Genomic DNA, 21774 nt, shown 5'->3' on the forward strand with positions numbered 1-21774 from the left:
CATAATATTTACTTGAATCATGCTATTTATGTTGTCTACTTGTTCTAAGCCTTTTAACGTGGTAACATCTATGTATTCTACTAAAAGGACAGGAACAGTACAAAACGGGAAGCTATTCTGACCCATGCTAATTCGGCATTCTTTGAAAAAAAAAAGCTCACAAAAAACACATGGATTTATGAGCATGTACAAAATTAACGTCTAAGTTCAACTGCATTCTTTAAATTTTCTTAAAAGGAAAATAAATATTGATTGATATATTGTCAGAATGTTACTTCAACACAAAAGGGGACAAAAAGATACCACAATATCAATCGTTCACCTTATTGCTGTGACATTAGTGGTGTAGTCCGTGTTAATTTACCAGAGTATAGTCTAATACTAGCTTCACAGAAGCGGTGAATACATCACAAAAGACGTGGATCTATCCAGAAGAAAAAGCAAGAGAAAAGAAACAGTGTTAGACAACGAATAAAAATACATGCATCAAAAACAACCAAATTTAAAATAAACTTCTTCTTTGAAAGTATACTTTACATATAGAACAGCAAAAACCAAACACTAACACAGACCAGTAAAAAAAACAAAAGATCATCAGTCATTTTATTCACTTTCAATCGTTTCATCTTCTTCATCAGAGTAAAGTGTACATTAACATCTAAATGAGCCCATGCTGTGCGGATATTATCACTTAATGAATACCTGTAACAAGGGGTGTATCCTGCTGTTGTACTCTCTGCTCTCACTGACACCAAATTTCAATTATTCCAATGTCTTCCTGCTTATTTGTGCGTCAAAAATCACAACATACTCTTGACAGTGACATTTTTAAACAAAAGAATCAATAGTTCCACAGTGTAAACACGAGTGATATTTATGACGTCCACTACGCATCAAAATGCCACTGCCCCCTCAAACAATTCTATTTAAATTACCACAAAAGTGGTTATCTTATATTTTTAAAGGTATCCCCATACAAACATTTCAACAAATATGAATCATCACAACAATAGACAGCTTACAGTGAGTATTGTAATATACCAAAGAATGTACATTTATCATACATGGTATGTGCTGTCCTGTCCCCCACCCCAATCCTAAAGTAAACTCTGATCATGTATGCACAAAGCATATTTTCACTGTGCAGGCTGAATTATACTATTTGTAATCACTGCGTACATTAACAACTTAACCCCTACGGCATTCTTCAATGTTGTTCACACTGTTTATGACCATTGGGTTAACAACTGTAAATTTTGTGTACATGTTTGTGTACAGCTGGCGCTCAACAGTCAAACGAATCACAAGTTGTCAAATACAAATTTACAGCAGTTCGCAGAAGTTGAAAAGTGAACAGTGCAAACTTCCGTACCACATTAGGAATGTACATTTTCATTAATCGCAAGTAATTTTGTTTAACACTTTCTAAAATCGTTACGAACATAGTTTACCAAATGTCAGTCATAATTAAAAAAAATTTTGTTTTAAATCAACTATAAACTTCTACCAACAGAACACATTACGTCTGTGTGTTTGCAGTACGCTTGTAGCATACATGCATATAACAGGAAATGTAGTTCCAAAGGCAATCATGAAACCTATTCCAAAATTATCCGTATTTCTCCCACAGCACGTACTGATCATGAAACCATGTATGATAAATAGGTTAATTCCACGATTACCCCCTAATATCATGTCATTTTACTAACATGATCTTGACAACATACAAAGATCAGTTGTAAATATCATACGATACGAGGGGGGTTTGTGTAATTACATTTAAGTATTTATTAGGAGTCTTTACTCAACAGGTTTTTACAATTACATACTAAAGTGCACTGTTGTTTACTAACAGGAAATAACAGAGAAAAATGCACCTTGTTTGGCCTCTTCTGTCAGTTCAAAACATAGTTCTTACAAATGTTGTAGAGGAAGAATACATTTAAAATAAAACACAGAAAAAAAAATTGAAGATGAACTCTGTAGGCACGGCTGTAAAATAACAGTAATACGTGATGTAAGAAATGTCCACTTACCTGCAGAACAGTGTGTAGCTGTCTACACATTATTAATATACAACACTCACCTGTTTTCAGAAGATCAGTCACCTTCGTTTCTGTTTGTTCTCTCTTCTACCATGTCCATGTCTTCTGTTGCAGAATCCAGTCTTTTGTCTTTTCTTCTTGGGCTTGAACTTCTCTCTGTCACAACAATCAGACAATACAATGACTAGCAGTTAATGATTCATGATAAACAAGGGTGCAATCCAATATGATAACTGCCGAGATGGGAACCAAACTAATATCATGCACACCAAACAATAGTTTCCAACTGAATTGTGCAAGTTCTTAGCCTGGTAGACTGGCAAAGTCCGGACTCCATTTTTGTTTTACATAAAAAAAATATAATTGTCAATTTTCTATTTTTAGCTTGATCACGAAAACTTGCGTGACCGCGAAAGAAATCCCGGCTGGACGCATCTGCTGGCGACCCCCTGTGCTGGAGTGAAAAAACTGAGCAGAATCACTCAGGTGATTATGGTAATTAAAAGCTGTTGACTAGCATTGACAACGAATCAGAGTGAAGCTGTTAATGTACGTGACCTTTCACTTCTGAGGTCCCGGCGATTTTGAATGACTTGTCTTTGGTAAACATGGATGAAAGTATCGCCTTCGCACTTAGAAAGTTAAAGTATCCATCTCTGCCATCGAATCAACCTTTAAAAGGTCACGTTTACTTTCATACACCCACTCATGAATAATTAATAACAGTCAAATGCCCACAGATACGCCCAGTCGGGATTTCTTTAGCGGTCAGGTTAGTTTTTGCGATCACGCTAACAGAACTAAAAGAACAATCAAGTATTTTTTTTTTGTAAAACAAAAAAGAAGTCCCAACTTTGCGAGTCTATTTGCTTGGTTACCTTCCTATAGAGTACACACACTGCAACAAAGCTAGGAGTGAAATACACTGATCTTACAAACTCTTATTAAATTTATTATGCAAATAAGTTACAAGGGTAGTGTCATTATTTTAAGCCTGAGCTGCCTTCAGAAAGTTCTAAATACCCAAAAATTGATCCTGTGAGTCAATAAAAAAAGATTATCAATGACAATGTATTAGTTACAAAAATGATTTGTAGAATTTTGTTGTTTGACAACCCTAAAAATCATGGATTCAGAATACACTAGAGGAACACTTTGGAGAGTTGAGGGGATGGTCTCACCTCTGGTACGTTTACGATCTTCACTGTTTGATCGAGATCTTTTGGATTTACTACGTGACCTATGCCTGTCTCCATCTCTATCTCTATCTCTATCTCTGTCCCTTTCCCTGTCCCTGTCCCTGTCCCTGTCACGGTCCCTGTCTCGACTCCTAGAATGTCTTCTACTGTGTCGGCTCCTGCAAAATGAGACTTTGGGTTAGAACAAACCAGTAATGCTAAGTAATTGTTAATAGATATGCACAGATTAAGTTAGTAATATTTCACACCTTTCCCTACTTCTACTGTGCCTTCTGTCTCTGCTACGACTTCTCTTATCACGAGATCTACTCCTATGACGTCTCCTCTCTCTTGACCTTGAGCGCCTTCTATCTCTTGATCTTGACCGTCTCCTCTCTCTCGATCTTGAGCGCATTCTTTCTCGGTCCTTCCTCCTTTCCCGCTCCCTCTCTTCTTGGCGCTTCCTCCGCTCTTCTCTTTCGCGTGCCCTTTCTGTTTCTCTTGCTTCTCGCTCTTTCTGTCTCATTTCCTCTCTTTCAACATCTATTTTGCGATTTTTGTTCTAGCAGGGAAAAAAATATAAAGTATGGCCTTATTGATCTCGCATCAGATATTCAGATGGTATTCTATATTTCCATATTTAGAGATACATACTGTGAAAGTTTAAATTTGCTACATGTCATTTTAACCCAATACAATGCTTAATTTAGCCAAGGTATCAATCTCATTGTGTGAATATAGCTATATATTGGATTGATGAAAATTAGTTTAGGTAAAATAACATGCTAGCAAAAAAGAAGACCTGTTTCACAGTAATCGCCATACTGCCATATAAACGATGAAAATACCTATGATAAATATTTTAATGTTCAAAGTATGAGTGCATCAAAATTTTACAAAAGTCACAAAAAACTACTTGAGTTCCATTTTCTAAGTTATCATAGAATAAATGATTACCTTGAGTTCTTCGATTGTTGCTTTTATTTTAGCATATCCCATGTGTTGTTTACCCATTAAGTGGTCATCCACCCTGGACTGTGCATCACCCACAATAAGAAATGCTCCACATACATCACATACTTCCATTTGCTTTTCCTGAGCATTCATGTTATTCATTGACTACAGTAGAAAGACAAGGCAAAAATGAGAACAGTAGCACTGTTGAATCTCTTTCCATCTCTGACAGTAGAGCAGATATCATATTAACAGCACATGTGATTATGTGAATGACAAAGGTAGGTGTGTCTATGGTCAAAATTGTATTTCAACAAGACACGAAATGTCACAGTCCCCGTTATTTGATTATAAAGTAGTACAAGGAACATCTGCAAACAGGTGAATGAATATGTACTCTATGTGGGTACAACTCATCATAAAGTGATTTCCCATAATCTAGTTTTGTACTGACAACTAAAAACTTCCACTGACCCATGTTCAGAATCTCAGAGTACACAAGTGCAACAAAACTATTTGTCATACATGTATACTTGCTCAAGAAACTGCATTCATAAATCTGAGTGAACCTTGATGTACATGACTTCTTTGTTAATCAGGTCTTAGTATATTACCAGGACCTGGGTTTGTTTCAACATCACCACTGGGCATCAGAATCATTCTCATGTTGTCAAATACAATTTTTTATTAATACAGTAAGGTTTATTATTTAAAATGTATTCATTGTACATAGAACAACATCTGTTAATTTAAACAATTGTAAAAGCTATGTTTTCAGAGCAAGTACATGTAATAATTAAGGAAGCCAGTAAAGGTTGGTCTGCTCATAACCTTCAATGGAGAAGTAACAATAATTGTTTGAAGTCTTTTTAGTGCAGTGATATTATTGCATTTCATCATTATTAATGGGTATAAAATACTGTAAACCATTTAATTTTCACTTCTAGATATATTCAGGATTCTATGAAATTTCAATAAAGTCCCTGACACTCCATGTTGTAGGAACCCAGAAAAAATTGCCTTGCAAAATTGAAGCAGTTCACAGCACCACTGTAAAAAAAAAAAAAAGTTTAAAATGAGTATTGTTAAAGATATACACATGTGGGTTCATAAGACATACCGGTATGTACCAATCTGAGCGGTTCTAGAGATTAGTATCACAAGATTTTACTCTCCGTGATTCAATATCAGCCCTATGTATAACGCTGTGTTGATCAGGCGAACTAATTGACAATGGCCCTACAGGTATTGCTATGCAATCACAGTAGTTTTGTATTCTTCTTGCATTTCGACCATGGAAAAATATTTGTTTTTGAGAGTGGCCGAATTATTAGAAGAAAAACGGAAACTATTTTTTTTAGTATAAATTCTAGTAACTGAAATGCAGGATTGGTAAAGAACAAGACAATAAGCAAGATTGATAAACCTTCAGCGAGCACTCCTGAAATTTCAGATCATTGGTACCATGTTTTTGGATACATTCAATAAAATTGGGTTATTTATTTGATGTAACGAAACATGCATTCACAGCAGACGGAAATTCGTTTGAGATGTTACTGGATTTTTGTATTCAGTTTTCCATTTCAACCACTATCATCACTTAGTAAGCTGAGATCATGCATAAATGCACAGTGTAGTGCCACCAGAAAACCAATTGCTTGAGAATATTTTGCACCATTACACCATTTCAAATATTATATTAATTCACAGACAACAAAATAAAGATTTTCAATAACATATAAGTTTTCCCACAGTTGATGATTGTATGGCAATTACATGGCTTCACCAGTTTTACTCTGGAAGAAGTTGGAAACAGATAACAGGAAGGGGCTACATGGCTACATCTTTTTTTTTTTAATTTAAATCAAGCATGATTTTTAAATTTTTTTTTTTTACAAATGTCTATTTCAGGGCAACAGAAACAAAAACAATAAATGTGTAGGTAGGCATTTTAACAATTGCACTATTAATATTGGATGAAAACGTCATTACCGATATAAATCATAATTCTGTTCAAATTAAAAATAAGATCACATTTAATTTAGTCAGTTTTCATAATTAAATACATAATAACATGTACTTATAAATTTGAATAAGGTTCAACGGCTTTTTCATTTAGTGCCAGTTTATACACCATAAAACTTCTGGTTTAGGTGTCACACTCAAAAGAGTGAAAGGCCTTTGGTTTGGCATCGCGAAATGTTGGAATTGAATCCCCCAAAAAATTCAGTAAAGTTTACAAAAAGTAAAGTATTTTCTAAAAGAAGTTTCGAATAAATACAAACACGAATACATTGCTTAGTTGTTAGTACCGGTAGCAAATGATCACGGTAGCACAATCTGGTCATTCTGTGTTTCGCAAGTGAATAACTTACTTGTTTTCGAAGTATTGCAATTGTTTATTATTATTCAGTAATGATTATAATACGCACAAAAAAATAATTCGTTGAATTTTTATGAATTGGAAGTAATATTCAACTGGGCTCTCTCTGGAATTTGCTAGGTAATAGTAAATTTACTAATCAAGAAAAAAAAGTATTAGTAAACTTTGTCTGGAAACTGCGGAGCATTTTCCCGCGACCGAGCACAACGGGGAAGAGAGAAGGAGAGGGAGGTGTCCCCTCTGTCATTAGCCAAAAACAAGAACAGCATGCTGAAAATGGTGCTTGCTAGTGCAACCTGAGCTCTAATTTTGTGTGTAATTTCATGACATCAAATTAAACAGTCTGCTGCACAAAATGTGCCATTTATGATGGTACAACAAAACATCACAACAAAATATAAAATGTAGACACCAGAACCTTTATTTGAATAACTCAGTATTAATTAAACATATTCATGATAAGCTCACATTGTTAACAGTGGGGAAAATAGTCATCATTCGAAAGTTCACTGCCTAGAACACAAGTCTGTGAATAAATTTTCACGGGAAATTTCTCAGAAAAAAACTCTATGCCAATCAATATTATTATGAAGTAATCTCCCGTGCTCATCATGCAAACCCGCATGTTGACATTTATGACGACACAAAATGACTATTATTTTCATTGAAATTTCTGAATTAAAGTGAAAAAGTAACTAAAGTAACTTTCGGTCTTGTAACTCGATCTCAATGCTAAGAATGCCCGGTAAGAATGTTTCACAAATTATAGTATTTTTCGATCGATTCGCTAACATTGTCTCACCTTCCATTAGCTGTGGAATAATAGCCCTATGTTGCCGACCGCATTATTTACGTGACAGACACTGGCCGGCCCATGTTCGACATACAACAACAAAAATAAAAACAAGACGTCCGAATGAAATTGGTAGGGCAAAATTAGATTGTATGTCGCACCAAAGCGCTACGGAACCGCAGCTAACCTTCCATTATTTCTGAAATCGTGCTGCAGTACGATCAACTTTCCGTTTCTTGGTGCTGTCAGGGTTAGGACACCCATATGTTTCTGGTTCTGAACACGATTTAGCGGTTTCTCCATCTCGTCGTGAAAAATACTCGTCGAGCAGTTGTCTGCTCCTTTTTGACGTAGTCTCCATTTTCAATAAATAAACAAATCACGTGTTTGATAAGGGCGACATGAAACCGTTCCATACTGAGAGTAATGTCGCGGGGTATCTTGAAACACACGTCGACTAAACTACGCATGTGCGATGACACCAAAATAACTTTAGAGTGGAAAAATACATTCAGTGGCAGTTCCGTGTTGATCGCGATCACCGTGTAACAATTGTTGCAATCTTAGAAGTAACGGGACATTGTTTAACTTTAAAATGGCAATCACTCAAACCGTAACACGCGTGATGATCACAGTCGAGTCTTGACAATTAAATGAGGGCGATTTGCGAGGGTATTTTGTACAAAATGTGTTCGTAAATCTTACTAATAGATATTTATTTTGTTCGTAAATCTTGTACAAATTTCGTAATTTACGACATTTGCGAGCGACAGCGAGAGCACAGTTCAACTTAGTTTCATCGTAAACGAATGATTTCGGTCGAATGTAAATGCGATGCGATGCGATATCCGCCATGTTATTTCAGTACACGTGGTCATTTAAATATGTTAATGACGGCTCAGTGACTTCGTGGTGAACGCAACAGGGGATTCACCGATGTTTAGCAAGATCTTTATGCTTTGATTTTGACGGGGAAAACGGCATGATTTTTTTTAAATCGAAAAATTAGTTGTTTTCAAAAAATAAACTGAGCATTCAAAGAATAATTTAACATTGTTCACAGAAATAACAGCCCATTGTCGAAACGAAGCTTACCCATTCACGCTATTCACAATAAACATGATACTCTTGAATAGGTGTCAATGACTACGGTAAAATATAAATTAGACTCTTTTAGGCATCAGGAGTGAATGAAATATCCAAAACATTAAAAAAAAAACTGCCGAAAAAACGGGCGATTTCACGGTCCGTTCACAGACTGTGGTCCGTTGCAGACTGCTCGACCGACCGTCCATACACGTGTTGTCACTGTACATCCGCCATGTTGAATCGCACAAGATCGCCAAAATCTTCATTGCAACTAACAGTTCAATGCTCACAACATAAAAAATACGAATATAATCATAGGCAACCTGCTATTATATAATGAATAAATTGATCGACACAGGGAAATTCTCCCCCCCCCCCCCCCCCGAGTTGTGAATATTTCGGAAATCGCTACACAAGCAAAAGACCGGAAAACGATTTACTGGTACTTGAAAACTATGTCCTCGTGAATTAATCATTCGTGTACAATAATTTGACAGGGTATACAATTCACAAACTAGTTTCGTAGATTAGAGACAATTGTTTGCTTTTTTTGGTAATATAAAGCTGGCAATCATCATAATATTCACGTTCGTATGTCACGAAATGTACACCAATCGTACCCCAATAAACTGGAAAACTTACCTTTGCAAACACGTCTCTTATGCCGCCTTCTTGAAGTTCTTGAAATCAAATAAAGTTACTAGTTCTTCTAGTAACGAGTGAATGAGACCACTGAGCCAAACAGAATACATGTATAAACAGTACTATAATAAATTGCACGCAATGGAGAAATCACGTGCTGTAATAACAGCAGCCTTACTCACAGATCTAATCTACTGTAAAATATTTTATTTCAGCTGGAATTATCATTCGCTGAAAAGACTTTTTCTGGGTGTTTTGTATTGAATTTATTTTCATTGATTTTTGACAAGTTGACTGTAAAATATAAGAAAAGGGTATATTCGCTGGATTTTATTTTAACTGAAACATTCCTTCAGCGAAAATAGCAAAAAAATGTTGCAAGCAAAAATAAAGTATTTTACAGTAATTAATTTATTCTGAGCATGCGCAGACGTTTTGTCAATGTTGCCGGGAGAGGCAATTTTTGATAAAATCGTGAAAAAGACCCACTTGGGATTTTCAGATCTGGAAAAAAAATTACGTGCATACTCGGAGGGGACATGTTCATCAACCTGCCAAGTTTCACTGATATCTGCTGTAGAATTTCTGAGAAAATGTTGGAGACGGAATTATGGACATAACCTGAATTATTAGTCCCCTTTTCAGGCTGCGCCTCAACGGGGACTAATGAATCAGAATATAATAAATTCATGTTTTAGTTACGCATGCTTCCATTGGAGATGCGCTTCTTATAGAGCAAATATGGTAATCTGTGTTTTTTATGGAAAACAAGATGTGCTGTGCTGCCAAGCCAACTTACTTCTTTAAGCTGTTCTCGTTCATCCTTTAGTTGCTCACAAAGCTTCATAACACCCTGTGCTTCCTCTACTCGCCCCTCACAACCGAGGTGTTCCACCTGTTCCAAGAGTTCATTGATCCGATCCGTCAACATGACCACCTCTTCCTCATTCTTTTCCATATTACTGTGTCTAGCCGCAGCAGTATGCGGAGGCACTAACCTGGCGTGTCCACGGCGAATCCGCCTATCCACATCGGCCATAATTTGTTGTAGGTAGTGCAGAAAGTCTTCTTCATATCCAAGTTTGCCACGTCGAACGCTACGTTCGTAACTACAAGAATATTGAGGAGATAATTCAAGCATCAGTGTCAACAACATGTGCAGAGTATGTTCAATTTGGGATGTGATATACATTGAAAATACATTGTCTATGTGTTATTCAAACACCAGTTTCTCAACGGCTATGACCTTTTAAGTTTAATATTCATTGCCTGTGCTCTCGCTGTCGCTCGCAAATGTCGTAAATTACGAAATTTGGACAAGATTTACGAACAGAATAAATATCTATTAGTAGGATTTACGAACACATTTTGTACAAAATACCCTCGCAAATCGCCCTCATTTAATTGTCAAGACTCGACTGTGATCATCACGCGTGTTACGGTTTGAGTGATTGCCATTTTAAAGTTAAACAATGTCCCGTTACTTCTAAGATTGCAACAATTGTTACATGGTGATCGCGATCAACACGGAACTGCCATTGAATGTATTTTTCCACTCTAAAGTTATTTTGGTGTCATCGCACATGAGTAGTTTAGTCGACATGTGTTTCAAGATACCCCGCGACTTTACTCTCAGTATGGGACGGTTTCATGTCGCCCTTATCAAACACGTGATTTGTTTATTTATTGAAAATGGAGACTACGTCAAATAGGAGCAGACAACTGCTCGACGAGTATTTTTCACGACGAGATGGAGAAACCGCTAAATCGTGTTCAGAACCAGAAACCCATGGGTGTCCTAACCCTGACAGCACCACGAAACTGAAAGTTGATCGTACTGCAGCACGATTTCAGAAATAATGGAAGGTTAGCTGCGGTTCCGTAGCTCTTTGGTGCGACATACAATCTAATTTTGCCCTACCAATTTCATTCGGACGTCTTGTTTTTATTTTTGTTGTTGTATGTCGAACATGGGCCGGCCAGTGTCTGTCACGTAAATAATGCGATTGGCAACATAGGGCTATGATTCCACAGCTAATGGAAGGTGAGACAATGTTAGCGAATCGATCAAAAAATACTATAATTTGTGTAACATTCTTACCGGGCATTCTTAGCATTGAGATCGAGTTACAAGACCGAAAGTTACTTTAGTTACTTGTTCACTTTAATTCAGAAATTTCGATGAAAATAAATAGTCATTTTGTGTCGTCATAAACGTCAACATGCAGGTTTGCATGACGTTTATGACGACACAAAATGACTATTTATTTTCATCGAAATTTTCACAGGAAATTTCTCAGAAAAAAACTCTATGCCAATCAATATTATTATGAAGTAATCTCCCGTGAAAATTTATTCACAGGATGACTTGTGTTCTAGGCAGTGAACTTAATGAACTTTTGAATGATGACTATTTTCCCCACTGTTAACAATGTGAGCTTATCATGAATATGTTTAATTAATACTAAGTTATTCAAATAAAGGTTCATAAATGGTACATTTTGTGGAGCAGACTGCCTAATTTGATGTCATGAAATTACACACAAAATTAGAGCTCAGGTTGCACCAACAAGCACCATTTTCAGCATGCTGTTCTTGTTTTCGACGGACGACAGAGGGGACACCTCCCTCTCCTTCTGTCTTTCATGTTGAGCTCGGTCGCGGGAAAATGCTCCGCAGTTTCCAGACAAAGTTTACTAATACTTTTTTTTCTTGATTAGTAAATTTACTATTACCTAGCCAATTCCAGAGAGAGCCCAGATTGCTAAACATGAATCAAGAACAGTACACTGTATGACTTACTTTTTCTTCAAGGCGTCATCATGTAACTTTTCACACGGCCCTACAAAGATAATCACCAAAGAAAATTAAGACAATCCAATACATGGCATAATTACTGTGAACCACTCATTTCGCAAGATACAAATTTTTCGCAAATTTCACCAGTGACAACATTTGGTAACATTGAAAATATCTCTAGGTCCCTACGACACTAGGTTACAGTGAAATTCATTATGGCCATTGTATCTACCTATCAACACTGTAATAAAGGTGGCGTAAAACTTACCCAAATCAGACCTGGTGTTAATGAACAGTTCATGAGGACAGAAATCAACAAGATAGTACTTGCAAACCTGGAGGTAAAATAAATATTGTCAGTACCAATCACTATATAAGATGAACACTGTCAATTTTCCTAGATATGGAATGTCCTGGTTGATACTAAATTTGCAGTGATATAATGTATATAGCTTTATTGGAGTCTTTGCAATAATATAGTAAAAGATGAATTCTTATATCACAGTAACAAATGAATTATCATTCATTCATAATTAAAGGGCGGTGGGCGTTGCGCAACGAGTGGTCGAATTTCATGTAAACAATGTATTTTACTAGCTGCAGTTCTGTAGCTCGCTTGGTTTCGCTGTCGGTTATTTTGTTCGTCGTGGTGTTAATGCGAAACCAGGGAGCTACAGTTCCATCCTATGCGAGTTACCATATTTTACCGACCTGAAATCAGGTCGGGCCGTAACAGCCGTTTTTTTTCATTATTTTCGCCTCAAGTTTCTACTTTTCTACTGTCGATGGGTCCCGAAACAATTTCATCAATTATTTTGAGGGTGATTGTCCGAAATTGGTCGATTTCACGACGAAAACCGCGGAAAACTACAGCGAAATCCCCGCGTTTGCCGCCATCTTGAATAAGTTATCGTGACGTCACAAGGCGTCACAGTTTTCCCATTTCATGCAGTTTTCGTCGTGAAAACGACCAATTTCGGACAATCGCCCTCAAAATAATTGATGAAATAGTTTCGGGACCCATCGACAGTAGAAAAGTAGAAACTTGAGGCGAAAATAATGAAAAAAAAACGGCTGTTACGGCCCGACCTGATTTCAGGTCGGTAAAATATGGTAACTCGCATAGGATGGAACTGTAGCTCCCTGGTTTCGCTTTAACACCACGACGAACAAAATAACCGACAGCGAAACCAAGCGAGCTACAAAACTGCAGCTAGTATTTTACACGGGTTGTGTACGTCGCTATTAGTCCATATCGATCAGGACGCGGCGCGACGACCACAGCCCTTTAAATATTATATTATTCTCTATTTAGCCCATATTGTTAATTATTTTTTTGTTCAATTCTGATACAGAACTATTTGAGTTTATTTTTTTTTTTCAAGACGCTGCTTTTGATTGGTTCGATTCACAGCATCCACCTCCTTTCTACTGCACAGACCAATCAATGTGCTTCTCGACTACGAAAAGAATTATTGGACTGTCAACGAATATTCTGTTGCGATTAGAATATGATAAGAATATCGACTTTGACTTTGCGGTTCATGTAATTTTTAACAGAAGCATAATCAAAAGAAAAATGTACGTATATCGGGCAAATTTGGTGGCTCACACTAAAGTCACCGACGCCATGATGTTTTATGAAGCCCAGCACGTGTTGAGCAACAAAAAAATGCACTTCTTTGGGCACTATATCAAGTACATTTATCGTATAAATACCTGAGGAGAATCCCAACTTATTTCGTCTGCTTTCTGATCTGGGAGAAGGTTACGATCTCGTCCCATCAACTCATCGAGCAATTGAGCAGCGGTAACCGCCATTTTCGGAAATTTTCGTTCCTTCTGCCGGAAATTTCCAGGGACTCCCTAGGCTGCTCTGATTTTGTAGTATAACATTTCTTTTATGAATCAGTGTTACACAAACATATGAACATAATCAATGAGTAGATATTTATTAGATAGTGTTCGTGGATTTGCTAGATGTCTCATAAATAGACAAATATATGTCAACAACTTGGCCATAGGGTACGACTAAAATTAAAGTTAGAGGGTCAACATACTCAACCTCGTTCACAGTTTCCGTCGTCTCGATATTTCAGACGGTTCGCTGCATGCGTCAAATCTGAAACGTGGAGTACTCAGTGCTACAATGGAAGAGAAATTGCGAGAATTTGCCTGCCTTGGCAACGAAGATGGTATTCGGAAACTCATGGAAATGGAAGTTGATGTGAATTCACAGCATCTTATTAACGGGTGGTATGTATCTTTTTTCGTGCCTGGTTATGTTGCTTTCCGTGGTTCTATGTACAGCGCTGTCTGGAGATTCTGAAACGGGCGTGACTTTGTTCAAGAGATGACAAGTGTTAGCAACATTAGTCTGCTATAAATCAGAATAATAACGCGTACAAGTCTTTCCATAAGAACGAGTTTTATCCACTCTGGTGGTGGGTTGGGCGTGGAGTCGCGAGTTTTTATTTATTTATTTACCCCCCCCCCCCCCCAAAAAAAAAAAAAACACACACACTCACTACATACTGGTAGTACCGGTAGTTGTATGGCTCTTATACAAATTAGGTAGCAATCAAAATCACAACATGACAGAACAAAATCATAAATCGGGGTGGTCTTATCCGATAGTGGAGATGATAATAATTCCCTAATATTTGGCCATGACATTTTTTTTTTTTGCCCTGAAATAAAGTATTTTTGTTTCAGTCAAGGAAAACTTTTCAACATTTTTTTTCCTAGCTCTTGTGTACCAGCAAGTCATATGTACTGGTCCATATACATGAAGGAGTCTTACATTAAAATTGATGAGGATGCTGCATTTCACTGATTTACACCATGTTGCATCATACCATATTTAAACACACTCATGTTTCAACACATTGCCTGCTGAGAGCCTCTTTAGCTGAAATAAAGGGGGGGGGGAAATGCGCCAGCAGGCAGTGTTTTAATAACGTTTGCAAATGTAGCAAGATTAAAAATAATGAGAAATATGGGTGATGGTAGTAGGATGAGTGTACTACAGTAGGTGGGCTATATCAGTAATGAAATATTTGGTCAAAAAAACTAAATAGTCTATTCTCAGTATTTTATCACTGACATATTTTATATTTTTATATACTGGTACACAACACAAGGATTTAAAATACATGCATCTACACTACAATGTGCATGTTGTTTTTCAGCATGTGTAGACCTGCAACATGTGAAAAAGTAGAAAATTAAAAATGATTAAAGGCAATATTATTGCTAAATAGATTTGTTTTGAAAAAAAATAATTACAAATTCAAGGCAAAATGTGTCTACTTATCCACAACTGCAGATACAGCACCGATATGATAGTCTATGTAATTTCACCTGTTTGTGTTTTGATGAGCCCGTAAAAGACCATATGGTTCCAAAACAACAACCATAAACTGATGATGGCTGCATAGTCTGATGCGAATGAATTAACAAATTTCCTCAACAGTGTTATAAACAATATTTGGTCCATTGTACTCTGAGCTTGGTGCAGTAATTATCAAAACCAACATGTACACTGTGTATGCTAATGAACTTTCAATCCCTGAAAACATTACAAGACATCTTTAACATGTTTTTGTTGTTGTTATATATTGCAGGACAGCATTACATTGGTCCTGTAAACGTAATCATGTCAGTATCACAAAGTATCTACTGGATCATGGTGCAAATAAAGACCTTCTTACTGAAAAAGGAGAAAAACCAGTGCATCTCACAACTAGTCCCCAGATCAAGGAACTTCTTGGAGGTACAGTAGAATTATCTGTTAAGGGTTGGATTAGGTAGGGGGCAGGGAGGGGTGGTGTTATAACTGTTCATTAGCAACATCTGACGTGAAAAAAACCCTCAAAAGTAAAACATGTTTTTTTTGTCTATTGCTACTGTATTGGAAGTGCCCTTAAACCAAACACTGCCTTTATGCTGGATCATTAAAATATGACATGATCATAGACACACCTCTGTCATTGACATAAAAACATGCACTACTAATAGAGCAAATATGAAGTTAATAGGTCATTGGTGTTTTCTATTTATCTAAAAATCTATCTATTAACAGCAGGGGTTCAGGGGAACAGGGGCGCCCTCATACCCCAGGCAAATCTGTAATAGTCAGTAGATTATGATCAGTTATAACAAATATACAGTGTTACCAATGGTATGCTCCCTCTTAAAAAAATTTTCTAGAAAAAAACCCTGAACGAGATTGTTGGAATTTGAGCTAAATCATTAGCTAAATAGAGATTTTTACTGCAATATGTCAATGCTAACTCTATCTTCACTACATGCATCTAGCATTATGAGATTAAGAGTGCTACTCAAAAGTGCAAAATAATGTCATTTCCTTTATTTTCACATTTTATGATGTATGGATGAAGAAAATTAAATAAAAATATGCGGTCACTGTACTCTACTCAGAAAAAAATTAGTATGTTTTGTTTGTAGGGCATTTTAACATTATTTCCTATAGCAAAGATATGTCTATGTATTTCAAAATATAGGCCAGTGACATATGATGAAATAATATAACGTGTTAGTGTGTACTCATCTATGGATATTAATAAAATTGACCTAATTTATAGTGGGTTTTCATTGTGGCCTATGGAAACCACTGCTAAATTGATATTTTATGCATATTATTCGATAGTAGTTTTCCCAAAAGAACCAGATTGACCATGAATTAAAAAAATGCACATTTGGTTAATGAATACTAAAACAATTATAGATTTTGACATGTATTGTCATTGTCACTGTCATGCAAACTTTTTATTGAAACTGTCAGATGACAAAAATGAGTTGACTTTGTTTCCCATCAGATGTAGTCCTTAACAAGGACATGTGTTCTTGTGTCATGGATACTTGAATCAAAACTCTTGTGCAATGTATTAAGCATAACTAAGCCACCATGGCCATCAAAAGCTGATGTAAATACAAGAACTTACTTCACCTAATTGATGGCAGTGGAGCTGTATTTATAAATACTGGGTACAAAAGGTTCTATTAAACAATTTGTTTTGAGTTTTTGAAGTAAACAAGACATAAATGTCACAGTCCTCGACATTTAATTATAAAATACTCATATTAAAATAATACATGGAACATCTGCAAACAATTGAATTAATATGTACTCTATGTGGGTACAACTCATCATAGAGTGATTTCCCTTAATTAATCTGATAACTGAAAACTTTCATTGACCCCCATCCAAAATCTCATAGTACACAAGTGCAACCAAACTGTGTCTCATAAATGCTCAAGAAACTGCATTCATAAATTTTGGTAAACCTTGATGTACCTTTAATAACAACTTGACTTCTTTGTTAATTCAGGTCTTTGTATATTACCAGGACCTGGGTTTGTTTCATTATCACCACTATAATTCCCATCAAAATGTAGCCCTGACACCCCTCAACATTTTTCCACTGAGATTGGTAATGGTACATCCCATCTGTCACTGATTCAGATCAAGGCCATGACCAGCTAATGACATCACTTTTAAAACAATAGCATTACAATCTGAGCTAATTATTCATTCTGAGCATGCTCAGTTGCTCTGTCAGTGCAGTAGGGAGAGGTAATTTTGGATGAAAATCTTGAAAAAGACCAACTTTAGATCTGGGGGAAAAAAATTATGTTTTTCGAAATAGAAAGTTTTTATTATTTTAAACAGTACATAATATGTAATAATAATAATTTTAAATTCATGATTATAAGGCATGCTGTATCTCCATACTTTTTGTGAATATTTTCTGTTTAACACAAATTCTTAGTTCCAGTTGTCCTAAGTGTTTTTGGTTTCTTAGTGACAGCTCTGCATTTTTGATGTATAGTGCAAACTGAGTTTCTGTTTCATTTAGTTAGGTTCGAATACATTTGGTAAAACATGTGAATCAGAAATCAGGAGTTCATGAATCTGAATTTAACAGAATCAATTATTCTGAGCATGCTCAGTTGCTCTGTCAGTGTAGTAGGAGAGGTGTAATTTTGGATGAAAATCTTGAAAAAGACCCACTTAAGATTTTCAGATCTGGAAAAAAAATTATGTGCATATGTGATACAGACTTGTTCATCAACCTGCCAAGTTTCATTGACATCTGCTGCACAGTCCCTGAGAAAATGTGAAAGACAACTTGAAATTGAGAAAGAAATTTAATTCTAGTACTCCCCTTTCAGGTTTCGCCTGAACAGGGACTAAAAATCCATAGCAGGAGTCATAGGGGTGCCTCAACTACTCAAAAACTAACCCAATCTTGCAAACTTTTCAATGACTGATATTTTATACTATTCTAGGTAATGAAGGTGGTGATGACAGTCCTGTAATCAACAAAGACGATAGTTTACCCATAACACCATCTTATCTACGATACCCGGAATTTCCTTATAACTCTGATTCCGGTTACAGAAAGGAAGGATATACTGGTAACTCCTATACAGGAAGAAATGTGACTAGTCATGGTAAGTATGACTTCATGGTAACAAACAAATTACTCTTGTTGCTTTCAGTCCCATAGTGGTGCTATTTCAATTCCACACAACAAAATAGTAAACATGCATGAATCTGTTGGGGAAAAAAACGCTACTGTAAAATACTTTATTTTAGCTGGAATTAATTTTCGCTGAAAAAACTTTTTGGGTGTTTTTTATGGAATTTATTTTTACTGATTATTGACGAGTTGAATGTAAAATAAGGTATATTCCCTGGATTTTATTATTATTGAATCATTCCTTCAGCGAAATTTAATTTCAAGCGAAAATAATGTATTTTACAGTAGCTTTTCCCCTGATAATAAATAGTGGCTGATTTGCATAATACATTCTAATTTGCATATATATTTTGAAACATTATGCAAAATCAACATATCAAACTCTTTTCTCTTGTAAGTTGCACGTCATGTTACAGTTGGCCATGCATGGTAAAACCACCATGCTTAAAAGACCAGGGAAAAATACTACATTTTGTGCTACATTTGTAGATGTCATGTTTTGTGCTATAAAGGAAAAATATCTTGTACAAAACATTGCTGTATCACTTTAATGTATTTGAGTGGCAACACTATTTCTGGTTCTGTTGCAGAACTGGTTTTGAAAGTACGAGTTGCTAAAGGATTGGAAACTGACTACATTGAAGTTGAAATTGAATATGTGGAACTGACTTACAAGAATTTGCTGAAGACATGTGCAAAAGAACTCGGTATTAATCCTGATGCAGTTATTAAAATCCGCAAACTTCCAAACACTATTATTCGTAAAGATAAAGATGTTCAGCGTTTGAAAGATTTCCAGGAAATAGAACTGGTTTTAGATCGCAAGACACCTAATTTGCCAAACTCTGCTTACTCGACGACTGCAGCTCAGTACGCTGGTGACGTTTCCAATGCAACGTTAGATACATCAAGCAGATTAGTGTATTAGTAGACGTGCACAACCGAGGACAGAATAGCATTGACAGTGCGAGTGCCATGCTGACTGTGGGAATGATTGTCATGCCAGTCACACCAATGCTGCTTTGTTTGTGTCTGTATCTGGGCAAGAGTTCCTTTTGTACCCCCTATCCCTAACCCTAACCCTAATTCTAACACTCAATCCCAGTTACCCAATTCATTTGTATATGCCCCCTCTAGATAACTATAGATGTCTGTAGGAGGGGCATGTACAATTAAATGGGGAGTGCTAGAGGGTAGGGTTGGGGGAGGGGTTACAAAAGGAACTCTTTCTGACATAAAAAAAAATAAAAAAATTTTATTAATTCATACTTGCAATGGATAAGCTATTCTGTACTTGGTTGTAAACTACTTCAGTCTGTCCATGTAAACTGATATAACCAAAATACCCATGCAGTGGGGACACTGGTGTCAATCAGCACGACTGAGTGCCAAATTCCTGAATACACATGGTATATTTTACGTGTTATTTTACAGAAGTGTTGGGTGAATGGATCCCTTCCAGATTTTTAACTTTTTGAAGTTGGTTGGCTATCATTAACACGGATCATCATATTCCTTCCACTTGTAACCATGTGGTTTCATTTGATGGTAATGGCCAGATAAAAAAAAAAATTGTATGTGATGTGTTGACTCAAAGAGCACCAGAACACCAGAGAGCATTCATGATGATTGACTTGTTTTGAGCTATACCAGCTGTATTACTTTAGACATATCAATGCAACCTTGTTATAATCTATTTTCTATTACAATTAGTTTTCACTATAATTAAGCACGGTAATACATTGGGTTTGTTATGAGAGGGAACCATGCTATGCGATCATTACCGTAAATGTATTAAATATTCGCTGGGTTTCAATTAATTTCACTATTTTAGCTGATAGGTAAAATTCGCTAAATTAAATGTACATGTAAAATAGCAAGACAATTCATTGTTTTCTTGACAAATTCATGAAATTAAAACACTATGAATATGCTCAAAACAGTGAAATTAAATGAACGTTGAAAATAAATGGAAATTCATTATAAAGGTGTTCATTATAACAAGGTTACAGTGTATTATTAAAAGCATTTCAAAATCTTGACATTTAATTTAGCGAGTTACCAGTGTCAAGTTTTCCACTATATGCAATGGGCCTGTCCCACAATGCAATGCACATGTGAAAAAACACGCTCAGTTGTGTCAAATTTAAATTTGACCTTTGATACCTGTATGGGGAGTTTTTCCCAAAATTCCATTGTGATAAGACTTGTACCCTCAGTTTGATACAAGTTCAAGTGAGATTTTTGCTGGTCTGATTCAGCCTGAATATTCCATACGAGGATGGTTAAACTCTGGTGTATGGGTTACCAGTAATTCAGTAAATTTCTTGTAAATAACCACGTTATACACAGTAGTGGTGCAATTTTACTCAATAATTGGGATCATTGCACACATTTATTCTGTAGTAGTATTAAAGTTATTTTGCCATTTAATATTTAACTAAATGTACTTGTAAATGTGCAATAGTCTGTTATTTTCCTTCCACAAGTGTTCTGCAAATTTGAGATACAATGTATATACTTACTAACCAAATGGTGTGCAAACTGTTAAATACTACTTTAATATTGGTAGGCATTTTTTAAATCATTCAGGGCTCTTGTCAGACTTGTTGAGTAGGTTTTTTTTTTAAATTAACGCAAAATAATATTTAGTCCCAGAAAAAAAAAATCGTGTTTTGGGTCACCACATGCTTTTTTCAGAATTGTCATAAATAAAAATTTAGTTTTCATAGAAAATTCAATGACTATTTTAGAAACAAAAATAAAAAGCTGTCCATGTGACCAGAAACATTTTTTTTCTTGGCCTTACCAGTATGGTAAATTTGTATTTTAGACACTCAATGGATTGAAGAACTGTTTGAATTTTTTTGAGAAAGAGGCAGTGGTCTCGGGCATTCTCATTTTGTGTAAAAATTGATTTCACATGTGTTGCATGCAACCCATGTTGAACACCGCAATGGCGACTGTCCTTCAAAGCTCATCATCTTTTGCAAATTTGTTTTTATAAAGGTGCTTTATGTATACATTATCAATTCATTCTTATTCTCTACCTTAGGGAAATAAAGACTTTCTTTATATCTACTATAGAGAGACTGGTCTAATATTTTTTTGCACAAAGCACATACGTGTAGGCCGTGGCACTGTGATTTTGTTCATTGTTACCAACCAGCATGGGTATATCTGATAACAAGTATTAATCACAGATTGACTAGCTTGCCATCTTCTGTGATGACGTCCATACCTTGTTTCATTAACATGAACAGTTACGAACACAAACTTTATTGACTCCCATGTGCGAAGCACAAAATGGAGTCTTTGCAGTTAGAGTGTGTGTGTGCGTGTGTCCGACTGTTCCACTGCTATCTCAAGAACCATACATCAG

At 36.0% G+C, this 21774-nt stretch overlaps 2 protein-coding genes across 4 annotated transcripts; one reads left to right on the plus strand and one right to left on the minus strand.

Annotated features, from left to right (window-relative positions):
* Positions 1–239: 239 nt before the first annotated feature.
* Positions 240–13746, minus strand: LOC100368237 (luc7-like protein 3). 3 transcript variants are annotated; one of them, XM_085502474.1, is made up of 10 exons: positions 13603–13746; positions 12152–12218; positions 11887–11926; positions 9884–10193; positions 4181–4342; positions 3493–3785; positions 3340–3402; positions 3227–3309; positions 2087–2201; positions 242–424 (listed from the first exon to the last, which is right to left on the minus strand). In XM_085502474.1, the coding sequence occupies exons 1-9, from the start codon at positions 13702–13704 to the stop codon at positions 2101–2103; spliced, it is 1221 nt and encodes a 406-aa protein (XP_085358600.1). In that variant the 5' UTR covers positions 13705–13746; the 3' UTR covers positions 242–424; positions 2087–2100. The 3 variants fall into 3 exon arrangements, with proteins under 3 accessions (XP_085358598.1, XP_085358600.1, XP_085358599.1); XM_085502472.1 differs by having other exon boundaries at positions 240–424; positions 3227–3402; XM_085502473.1 differs by lacking the exon at positions 242–424 and having other exon boundaries at positions 2067–2201; positions 3227–3402.
* A 209-nt stretch (positions 13747–13955) lies between these two features.
* LOC100368385 (ankyrin repeat domain-containing protein 40-like) lies at positions 13956–19465 on the plus strand. The gene is made up of 4 exons (XM_002739290.4): positions 13956–14139; positions 15510–15658; positions 18199–18363; positions 18983–19465. The coding sequence occupies exons 1-4, from the start codon at positions 14033–14035 to the stop codon at positions 19318–19320; spliced, it is 759 nt and encodes a 252-aa protein (XP_002739336.1). The 5' UTR covers positions 13956–14032; the 3' UTR covers positions 19321–19465.
* The last annotated feature ends 2309 nt before the right edge of the window (positions 19466–21774 follow it).

This window comes from Saccoglossus kowalevskii, chromosome 8, assembly GCF_978046115.1.
Source record: "Saccoglossus kowalevskii chromosome 8, keSacKowa6.1, whole genome shotgun sequence".
NCBI lineage: Eukaryota > Metazoa > Hemichordata > Enteropneusta > Harrimaniidae > Saccoglossus > Saccoglossus kowalevskii.